Below are 11,953 nucleotides of genomic sequence, written 5' to 3'. Positions count from 1 at the left end.
GTCATAAAACAATATGTGTACTACTGTTTCATGAGAAACTATTTGTTCTGTAAGCCTTCACCTGAAGTACAATAAAAAAAGAAAAAGAAAAAGAAAAAAAAAAATTCCTTATGCCGTTCCTTCCCTCTTGCTGACACAGTGGGCTCACCCACTCCAGCAACTTGGGCCCACACTGTGCGAGCGGGTCTCATGCTATGGAGCCCAGAAGACGGTGTACACAGGTGTGAATACTTTCTCATGCTGGAGAGACAAATGTCCCTGGTCCTCACTGTTCTCTCCCCCATCCTCTATCAGGTCATAGCAGAAGATTTACATCTGTCATGATGGGCCACTGTTTACTCCGGTGCTCAGCTAAACTTCATAAAACTCTTAGGATGTCATCTCCTACAATTTTATGGGAAATTAAGCAAGAAATAAAACTATTTTACAAATGCATATTTACATATACAGGATAATACGTAAACTCTATAGCAAATATTTTTAAAAAATAAAAAACAGCTAGCCACTATTGTTGCTTTCTGTAACAATTTCCTATCAGTCAGGACAAGAATTTAGAACAAACTTAAAGGAAACCATTTGTTGAACGCCAAATACAAACTATTGAAATATGAGGTCCTAGGTAACACAATGGTGGACTTACATTTGGCCCCTTGAGCCAGTTAACGGTTAAAAATCAAAGGCTCTTTAGAGAATGACCGTCTTGATCTCTGAAAGTCTTTGCATATGAGAACCAAATCAGAAGCATAATTCAAGCACTAAGTAGATGCTTCTTGATTCTTTCCTAATTAACCTGAAGTGTGATCTACTGCCAGGAGCTCCTTCACCCTGGGGCTCCACCCAGCAGGAGCACTCGCCTTGGGCATCTCTGTCAAGACTGGCAAGGCCACACCCCAGGCTAGGACAGGGCTCCTCACAGCCTTGTGGGTTTAACTAAGAACTCCCCACAGGTCACTGATCTGAAACGGTTTTGTTTTTTCATTATCATCTAATGCTATTTCTCTAAACTTTGTAATCTGAAACTGCTCACAGAACACAGCTCCAGACCAGTTTCTCTCAACGTATCTCATAACTCACTGTTTAAAAGCTCACTGGAAGCGCATTCTAATCCTCATCAAGGTGATTTGAGTCAGAGCTAGGGAGGGAGAATGCTCATTAGTGATTATATTGCCTCTGCGTGTCAGGCAAGAGCCTCAGTATGGAACACGCGCATGAGATACTCAAGGACAATAAAACTCTTTTAATTTCCTGAGTTCAGTGACTGGAAATATCCAGAATCAACTAAAGTAATGCCAAATTCAGTCACCCCCACAAATCATTTGAAATGCTACTTTTCATTATAAAGTTACAGTTGACCATAAAGGAAATGTGTGAAGTAGGAATGATAAGGCAATTACCCCAAATCCCACCATCCTGATAAAAATTTACTAATATTTTAATGGACTTCTTCGGCTGGTGTTCTTTTAATCCGTTCAAAAATCGTATAAAGATAAGTATCTCCTGTTCCTTATTCGGTGTAGTTTAGAATAGGAAATGAAAACAAATTTGGCTTGAACTGTCCACTTCACAGAGAGCCAAAATGAAGCTAAGAGACGAATTCATACCAAATTGCCCCTGAAAGTTATTTAGTAATGATAATAAGAGTACACTTATTAAACACCGCGTTGGGCCAGGTACAGGGCTAAGCTCCTGATGTGGACTGTTGTGTCTCATCTGGTCAACAGCCCTTTGAGGTGGGCTCTAAACTCCTTACCACAGACAGATGCTTCCTGTGTGATCCGGCCCTGCCACTCCTTCCAGCGCAGCTGGGCCCTGCCTTGGTGCTTTGCTCCTGCTTGTCCGTCTGTCTGGATACTCAGCCTCCGTGGCCTTTTGGCCCCTGACTAGAGACAGGTCTCTGCCCGACAACTGCCTCCTGATTTGTTGTTTTTGTCGTTGTTGTTTTCGTTTTTGCTGTCCCTGCCCAGCACTCCTGTCTCTCTCCCAGACCTGGTTTTTCTTCCCAGACTTGACACTGTGCTATTTTATTACATCTCTCTGCTTCTCAGAGGACTGGTGCCTCCCCCATGGAATACAGGCATTGAGAGGACAGAGGCTCTATTGCTGCAGCTCTAGCATCTAAACCAAGCCACGGAGCCCCTCCACAAACACGTACCGTCAGCTAACATACTACAGATGAGGAAACAGCTCCAGGAACGTGGCCCAGCTCGGCAGTTAGGAAGAGGCAGAGCCTGCACCTGGCCAGGCAGGGCTGGGGCCACTACCGCGTACAGCACCACGCTCCCTGTAAGATGATCTGAATAGAACACTACTGGGATGGAAGACCACTCCTTCCCTAGACATCTGCCTCACATGGAAAGACAACCAGGCTACACCCCGAGTGGCATATGGGGGCTGTGTCCCTCACTTACATGCTCCGGACGAGTTTAACTTCTCTGAACTTCAGTTCCTACGGTGAAAACGGGGATAATGCCAACCAATCCCCCAGGGCTGTCGTGAGGATCAGAAGACACCCAGGACAGAAGTAGATTTTTCCAGCTCTTAGATGTTATTTACATGTAAGATTACTCTGTTTTACAGCACGACTGATCAGAATGTACTGAGCTGCCATGTGCCTGGGTTTAGATTGTTTTTTGCTCTTTTTTTTTTTTTTAAGGGACAAAGCATATAAGAAGGTTAAATTTGATGCTGTAGCGTGCTGAGTCTGATGAACTGAATTTGCAACTACCAGTAGAAGTCATTAATAAGTGAGGGGCAACATGGCCTTACAGGATACGATCTTCTGCCCATCCAGGAACAAGTCTAGCAGACTGAGAACATGAGCTGCAGTGGGGAGGAGATCGTTGCTGGCTTCATTCCACCACGAATCCCAATATATAACTATGTCATAACAACGCCTAGCATATGGCGGGTGTTTAATAAATATTGTTCAATGTTGACTGGAGGAATGAATGAGATAATCAGACAACTGTCTGAATGCTCTGTGCCTAACACACTTCTCACTGGATACACATTGACATTTAAGGGGAAGACGTCTTCTCAAGCTCACACTCATCTTCTCTGTATCAATCACGAACTCTGAAGAAGCTCTGAAGTGTGACTTAACAGGGAAGCCTTCCCTAGCACAGGGAAAAGAGGACTGCAGACTGCACCCAAAGAGAAAACCTCAATTACTGTGTCAATCCATCATCCTTCCCAAATGTGAAGTTGACGCTAAGCAAACATACGTAGTCAGCTTTCTGTTTTCTGTGTCATCACACTAAGTGCCAATTGCTGTTCCATCCAGCACTTCCTCTCTGTGCCTTTCATAAGGGGCACCCACAGAAAGGATTCAATCCTCTGTCTCAACAATTTCTCCATGAAGATGACAACATCCCCATTCCCAGTTTTCAAAATGTGAAACGAAGACTGGGAGAGCTCCGTGAGCTCCAACAGCTGTGTGAGAAAGTAACTGAGAAAGTATTAAGAGATGTTACGTTTTTCTAATACCAGGAACCAAATCCACTTAGTTACAGCCTTTAGAGGGCTGACAACTTAAGGAGACAATGTGGGGTATAATTAAATGTCAGTTCTATGGTGTCATATGGCTGGAGTCATAAGCAGCCTGTACATTTTTAATATTATGTTTGGGTTTACTATTTTTTTCTTTTTTTTTTTTAATAAAACCGGGTTACCTTTTCTTATGCGTAAGATATGGAACTTATTAAATACCATTTTATAGAACCAGAGCACTAAGGTACAAATATTACACATTAATGAAATATAAAAACATCAACCACGTCAGGCCATACTGGTGTTTTTACATCATGACATACTTCTTACTGTATTCTTCTTAATCTACAGTAATAATTATGCACTGGGCTGGACGGACTACATAAATGATAGAATACAACAGTGCTAACAAAATGTACTGGGTTATTATCTGGATTCTTAATCAAGGTTTTGTGCTCAGAGTAGAAATCTGTATCTTTTTTGATGAAAGGTTAAGGAAGACCCCCACTGCTAATGAGAAGACTACAACACACACTTACCGGTAAAAAGAGAAACCAGGTTTGCCATAGTTTCACCACCAGGAAAACCATCATGGTTCAGAACTATAAATTTAATCTACTATAATATAAATATTAGCCTTAAATAGAAAATTTTAAATGGCATTTGGTACGTATTTGCCCTAAGTATGTGTAACCAGAGCTGTGATAACAGCCTCTGAACAGTTATCGAGTCAGACTATAGAAAGCTCCAGACTGTATTTAAATGTTTTCTAATGTGGTTAAAAATAACCTTGCACATGAAGACACAGAGAAATAAATCCTACACGCTGGAGTATTGATTTAAAAAAGAAAGACACAGAAAAAGTAAAAAGCTTAAAATCAGAGTAAAAATTTTAGTCTATCACTGTAATAATTCTGAAATTCACCTTGAAAGATAATTTGCTTATTAGAACCACAATAGTGTTCCAAAGATTTTGGTACTCACCAATGAAGAAAATCAAAATGTTTTTCAATAGAAAGCAAATTTATGGAAAAGACAGAGAGTGATTCCTAATAATTATGTTTTTTCTCACCCATGTTAACAACCCAATATTTGAAGAAACACAATCTAAAAGTGAAAGAAAATGTGAAGTGACATTTGTATAATTATAATACAAATACAGAAAACAATAACAATATAAGCCAAGAGTCCAAAACAATAATTACGTGTTGATGTTAAAATGGCCTAAGACAAAGGTGAGCGAAACCTTTCTGTAAAACACCAGACAGTAAATATTTTAGGCTTTGATGGACCATCCAGCCTCTGTTGCAATGACTCAGTTCTGCCAATGGAGCCTAAAACCAGCCACAGACAACACATAAATGAGTGGGCATGGCGGTGTGCCAATAAAACTGCTTATGGACACCAATAATTAAACTTTATATGAATTTCACGTCATAAATATTATTCTTTTGATTTTTTCCAAGCATTTAAAAATGTAAAAACCATCTCAACTTGCAAGCCGAAACAAAACAGGGAGAGGCTGGCTGTGACCTGTGCCATGCCGTTTGCAACCTTTGGTCTCAGGCCTTAGAGCCAGCCTGCAGTGTGCCATACACAGGGAAGAACAAACCCAATTCTATTTTAAATAAAGCTTTTACAAAATTAACCCTCAAAAACCTATGGTTCTATCCGATTTTACCACCTATTTATTTACCCTGAGAAACTCATTACACTAGTTTCTGCTTTAGTATGAGAGCACCAGTTTTGGAATCTGTTTTTGAAAGGAATAAATCATTAACAGAAAAAGAGAAGGAAGAGGAAGCAAAAGAGGAGAAAGTCCTTGAAACTAAATATACAATAGTTGTGGCTGTCCCTGGGTGGTACAACGGCTTGCCCTCAGCTACTAACCTAAAGGTTGGCAGTCTGAACCTAGCCAGCAGCATCGTGGAAGAAAGACCTGGCAACCTGCTTCCATAAAGACTACAGCCAAGAAAACCCCATGGAGCAGTTCTACTCTGTAACACACATGGAGTCATCATGAGTTGGAATCAACTCAACAGCAACAGGTTTTTGCTTGTTTGTTTTTATGGCTGTATCTACATACTGGAAACTCAGCTTTAAAATCCACATGTTGAATTATCTTAGGTGAAGGACAGCACCCACTACAGGGGAAGTCAGCACAACTGGACTAAACCAAAGCTAAGAAGTTTCTTGAATACAATCAAACACTTTGAGGGACAGAGTAGCAGGGGTGGGGGGTCTTGGGACCACGCTTTCAGGGGACATCTAGGTCACTTGTCATAACAAAGCTTATTAAGAAAATGTTCTGCATCCTACTTTGGTAACTGGCGTCTGGGGTCTTAAAAGCTAGCAAGCGGCCATCTAAGATGCATCAATTGGTCCCAACCACCTGTAGTAAAGGAGAATGAAGAACACCAAAGACACAGGAAATTATTAGCCCAAGAGACAGAAAGGACCACATAAACCAGAGACTTCATCAGCCTGAGACCAGAGGAACTAGATGGTGCCTGGCTACCACCAATGACCGCCCTGACAGGGAACACAACACAGAGTTCCTGACAGAGCAGTGGAAGGGTGGGATGCAGAACTCAAATTTTAGTAAAAAGACCAGACTTAATGGTCTGACTGAGACTGGAGGAAGCCTAGAAAGCATGGCTCCCGGACTCTCTGTCACCCCAGAACTAAAACAATTTCCAAGGCCAACTCTTCAGACAACGATTGGACTGGACTGTGGGACATAAAATTATACTCATGAAGAGTGTGCTTCTTAGCTCAAGTAGATACATGAGTCTAAATGCGCAGGTCCTGTCCAGAGATGAGATGAGAAGGCAGAGAGGGTCAGGAGCTGGCTGAATGGACACGGGAAATCAGGGGTGGAAAGAAGGAGTGTGCTGTCACAGTATAGGGAGAGCAATTAGGGTCACATAACAATGTATATATAAATTTTTGTATGAGAGACTAACTTGAAATGTAAACTTTCACTTAAACTACAACAATAAAAAAATAGAAAAAAAATCCACATGTTAGTATGAATATGCAAGTTTATAAGATATTTTCTTACCTCTAACAATAATATTTCACTGAGAATTTTACTTCTCACTTTAGACGGATAGTCCAGCTGGTGCCCAAGTCCGTCTCCTCCAAACATAACGGGCTTCCACTAAGAAAACTGTTCTTAGAACACCGTCTATACCACACTTAATTATACACAGCTTTATGCTGCTTGCTTATTCTTTCATATGGGTAACTTTTTCGCCAGTTGATAAATTCCTAGAAAGAAAGAATCATTTCTTATAGTCCTTTCTCTCCCCTTCCTCGTCACGTGCTGACACCTGAACCACTCAAGAGCCCAAACAAATGAGGCGCACCATGGTTGAGGGGTGAGCGGTGAGGGGGCACCTGCAACTCTCAGGGGTCAGATGGAATTGACCAAAGTGTTGCGAAGCTGCAACATGCAGAGATCTGAAGCTCCAAAGGCCTAATAGCAATCGCAAGTATTCCACTGTTGTTAGGTGCTGTCCAGTCTACTTCAACTCATAGGGACTCCATGTGACAGAGCAGAACTGCCTCATAGGGTTTTCTGGGCTGCAATCTTTACTGAAGCAGATCACAAGGTCTTTCTCTCTCAGAGACACTGGGTGGGTTCTAACCGCCAACCTCTCGGTTAGCGGCTGAGTGCTTAACCATTTATACCACCAGGGCTCCTGAAGCATTCTATTAGTCAAGCAGAATTAGAGAAAATTCAAACAGAGTGTTTAAATGCATCCCCCCTTCATCCTCCCTAAGGCAGAAGAGCCTTCAAAGGCTGTATAGTTGCAAAATCAAAACTGTCCCATTGTCGGATCAGTTACCCAGCTGATTGTTTTAGGATACAACTGGTCTTTGATCTTTATTGCCATTTTTTAATGACCCTTGCTAAGAACCCATTCATCTATATTTAAAACTCAGATAACTTGGTCTGAGATGGTATTATGAACCATCTATTTCATACTATTTTCATCAGGAAGAAGAAAAGGACAAGATGGGTGACAAGAGGAGCTTGGCTGCTCACCGAAAAAGTCAGCATTTCGAATCCACCATCTGCTCCTTGGAAACCCCATGGGGCAGTTCTACTCTGTCCTATAGGGTCGCTATGAGTTGAAATTGACTCGACAGCAATGGGTTGATTGGGGTTGGTGGGTGACAAGAGGCATTTCCTCTGGCCTCCTTTACCAAGGAGAGTCAGGGTGTCATGTGACAAAAATAGAAATCAGCAGAAGCTGAAGAAGATACCACAGTATTTGGGCTTCTTTGTAAAAATTAACATTTCCAAGTCAGACTTCAATCTAAAGGACCAGAATAATGGAACTGACTCCTTAATGTGAAAAAATAAGAATTTTATGTTAAATTAGAATACAATAAACACAGCAAGCCCAAGTACAACCTTGTGGAGAAGCCTACCATGACCAAATCTAAGTTCTCTACCTATTACTCACAGCCTCACCCCCTCCCAAGCCTCTATGGACACAGGCTGGAGACTCAAGAAGCAGCGGGAGGAAACCGAGAGGACAGGAGGGAGAAACCCACTGGCAAAGGGAAGCTCCACACGCCAGAGCTGCTCTGCTTCCCTATCCCTGTCACTGACCAGAATGAACGGTGGAACCAGAATCTAGGAAAACAACTACAGTGTCCCACCAACTCAAACCGCACGTACAGAAGCAAGAGAAAAAGAAGGAGAAGAATGTCTGCTCTGGAGGGATCGCCAAGAGCTAGCGAGGTTCTGAGGTCTGGAAAGCCAGGGCACCAAAATGCCCAACGTTCCTGTTTTTGACATTCTAAGCAGGTAAATGCAGGAAGGAGTGGGCAGGAAAATGGCGTGCATCGTAACTGTTAAAGCGCAGTAAGAAAAACATTCAACTCTAATTCATGTTTAAAAGCTACCTTTACAAGATTACTAAGTGTAATTACTGCTACATTTAGCTGCATTAATGAAGGACTCTACTTTCATTAAAAAGTACAAGCACTGTGTTTCATCTGAAATCCAAATTATGCATTTCAGGTGTACCCAAAGACAAAGGAAGTAAACTTTAGTCTGACTTTGAAGGAAGGGACTCAAAGTTAAAAGTCTTTCCAAAGGATCCTACTATTTCTTCCATCCTCACAAGCTAATCAGCTGTTAATCATCACACTCAAAGACCAGCACTCTCACTCATGTGACCAACATCCAGCCTGTGATTAAGACCCTGTTATACCTTTTATTTTAAAAGAAAACTTAAAAATAAACACAAACCTGATGGCATCCATGAGTCAGATGTTGGTTTGGTCAAGGTGTTCACTTGCTCCCAGTTAAAGTCATCATCTTCAGCTTGATTGTATCCACAGGTGCTGTACGGCTCATCAAAGAGACACCCACCTAAAGGTAAGGGAGTGGAAAACAATGTCAGTAACAAGCCGACCTCTGCCATAAGCTATGGTGACTCTAGGGAGCGGCACACCAGCCGGACGCTAAGCCAAATTTGATTTGATCACTTTGTTCAGGAACTGTGGATCTGACCCTCACTGTTCCCCTGCTAGGCACTCCTGAGTATTAACTACTGTATTATGTTGTTCCCCAACAGGAACCCAGTGCTGGTATAAGTGATTTAAAGTAAGACCTAAGCAAATGTGAAATTCCTATTTGCCAGATCTACAGGAATTTGGGATGATTGATCTTGTGTTCAAAGCTCTAACGGAATTGCCTTAAATGCTCAGTGTGTTTTCAACAGAAAATAGTGTAATTTGTCAAAAAAAAGAAATGAGAATTGCTTTCACCACAACTTCGGACAATGGAAGAGAACAAGGTGCAGGAGAGACCATGGAGCATCTTGCAGTATTTTTCTAAGAATATTTCTAAATCTAACATAGAAACAAGTTCTACTGTAATTTAATGCTTTGGAGATCTGAATTCTCAACATTACTTAACAGCACAGAGAATTAATTTTTAAAGGTAAAAATAAATTTGAGAGTAAGCATGTGGTAAACATCTGCCTAATTCTGGTACTAGAAATGAAACTACTTAAATAAAGATACAAAGAATACTGGAAAAGGTAGTTATATACATGACAATTCAGCTGTTTCAGCTCCTTGGGACCCGTTAATGATTTTAACTCCCACCCCAAAGGAAAACCAGTTGCAATGGAGTCAATTCCAGCGTATGGCGATTCCATCGTGTCAGAGTAGAACTGTGATCCACAGAGTTTTCAACGATTGTGACCTTTCAGAAGTAGACTGCCAGGCCTTTCCTCCAAAGTGCTTCTGGGTGTACTCAAACTTCTAACGTTCTGGTTAGCAGCTGATTATATTAACCACTTGTACCACCTCCCCAAAACATCAGCCATTAAAACCCTGTGGAATACAGTTCTACTCCGACATTCATGTGGTCGCCTTGAGTCAGATTCAACTCAACTGCAACCAGTCAGTCCCACCCCACATCCTCTTAAATGTCTTCTGTTACTCTGAATTATTATAGTAGCTTTTCACCAATGTTTCACGTGGGGAAAGTAAGTGATTATATTAATCATATTAATTATTATGATAATTCTATTTATTATAGAATGCTATTGATTATACAAAATATGAATTACAATTGCTTGCCAACCATGATAATGAGTGGCACTGGTCAGGAAGATCTGTGTTTAAGAATATTATGACGCAATGTCGTGCAGAGGTAGAACAGACCATACAGAGCGCCTAGTCCAACTTTCATCCAAATGCTGAAGTCAGTTCTACAACATCCCAGCCAGCCAGCTTCTGAACTGATGAGGCACTCAGAAATTTGTAATGCATTCCTACTAGAATGGAGCTAGGGGTTCCCCTTTAAAAGGGCTCAAACTCTGCTTCTTGAAATATATACCCAGTTATCTTCCCTCTACCCTATGAAGCATGAGAAGACAGGTCAGCTCATGCACAGGAAAGCTGGTAATCTGAAAAGCACCGCCGCACCCTGAGTCTTCATTTCTCCAGGCAGAGCATGCTTCACCCCCTCAATCCTTCCTCTGGAGGGTTCCCAGACTTTGCCCTGCCCTGCAGGCGTTCTCTAAACGCTGTTGGGTTTAATCCCAGTACTGGATTCAATACTGGAATGACACCAAGTATCAGAATCAGTCAGCTACTTCCCTCAACCCCGTGCTGTCTGTTACAGCCCAGGTAGAGTGGTGCTATCATCATTCTGAGCTTCTGCAAACCTGAAATCCCAAATGTCTTGTCCACACCCTGCCCACTGAGCCATTTCTCCTCTCTTGTAACAAGGTAGGTGACTTTCTGAATTCAAATACCAGACTTCACATTTATCCTTCCTAAATTCCATCTCATCACTTCAGCCTGCTGAGAGCCCTTGGAAGCCTGATTCTGTCATCCAGGTATTAACCATCCTACCTAGACTTGTGTTACCTGCAAATTTGATGAGCATCCTACTCTGCCCCCAAGTCACTGGTGAAATGTGTTCAACAGGGCAGAGCCAAAGAATCTCAGACTCCCCAGCTCTTAATAGCTTTGTCTCAGTTGTCAGGTCCACGCATGACGGTGAAATTAGTGGCCCTGGACACTGTCTCCTGCAACACTTTAACAGTCCTGGTCTCAAAGAAACATTCCACTGGGGACAAAAACTCATTATAAAACACACAGCATTAACTCAATGTTTCACCTTGACCACAAGTGGTAATTTATACCTCCCTTCCACAGTCTTTCAACAAGTTCACAAACAAAGTGGATTGGTTTAAAGTGCTTAATACTAACAACTTTCCAATTTGGGGTAAGAAAGGTTAGAGGACTATGCAAATATTTATGAGAAATATTTTGGTTACCAACCTAAGTCTGATGTAGAAAATAGCCTCAGCCTTGTAGGAAGCAGCCCAAACAGCGGTACACTAATAATATTCAGCAAGAAGGAAATAACCGTGGATTGTGACAGAAAAGGGCCCCCCCAGTGGAGATGGACGTCCTGTAGTGCAATCTTAAACTATAAGAAATAGCTATGGATCCGCAAAACAACTTAAGGATGGTTACAGATCTGGTTTACAAAGTGACTCCTGGCCCTGAAGAATAACCAAATACCATATAACAGCAACAGCACAGGCTGACGGCAAGCTCCAAAGACTAACAGAACTGGTGCCAGATATAATTTTCCCATTACACAACACTGTTTTTATCACTTGAAAGGATACATAAAAAGTATTATATGGTTCTTTCTGGACCCACGTATTATTACTGAGCCGCTGGAAAATGAGATAGACTATGAATTTCTCGTTGCCCTAAGATATAGCCCCCACACACCACTCTTCAGATCCACCATTGGCCTTCAACCAGAAGAACTGGGACCCTAAAATACCACCAGTGGTTTATTGAGTTAAAAATAACATAAGATTCAAATAAATGACATCTGATTTGAAATAAACAATTAAAGAGAGAACAAGTGAGCTTCTGGTTTTCAAGACAGCTTTGTGTA

General features: G+C 41.6%; 1 protein-coding gene across 2 annotated transcripts in view; it reads right to left on the bottom strand.

Moving 5' to 3' along the window:
- Positions 1 to 11,953, bottom strand: part of PTPRM (protein tyrosine phosphatase receptor type M) — a 746,511-nt gene that overhangs the window by 657,324 nt on the left and 77,234 nt on the right. Inside the window, exons 2-3 of one of the 2 annotated variants that reach the window (XR_002825548.1) lie at positions 8,762 to 8,884; positions 6,558 to 6,762 (exon numbers count right to left, since the gene is read on the bottom strand). Coding sequence is in view for 1 of the 2 variants with exons in the window: in XM_004385786.3 (XP_004385843.1) it covers positions 8,762 to 8,771 (10 nt within the window). In the remaining variant the exon portion in view is untranslated. Of the gene's footprint in view, positions 1 to 6,557; positions 6,763 to 8,761; positions 8,885 to 11,953 lie in introns of those variants that run through there. The other variant, XM_004385786.3, reaches the window with a different exon arrangement.

The sequence above is a fragment of the Trichechus manatus genome, unplaced genomic scaffold (genome assembly GCF_000243295.1).
Source record: "Trichechus manatus latirostris isolate Lorelei unplaced genomic scaffold, TriManLat1.0 scaffold00146, whole genome shotgun sequence".
Lineage (NCBI taxonomy): Eukaryota > Metazoa > Chordata > Mammalia > Sirenia > Trichechidae > Trichechus > Trichechus manatus.
Note: the sequence above shows the minus strand (reverse complement) of the source record. Positions and strands in the feature narration are given on the sequence as shown.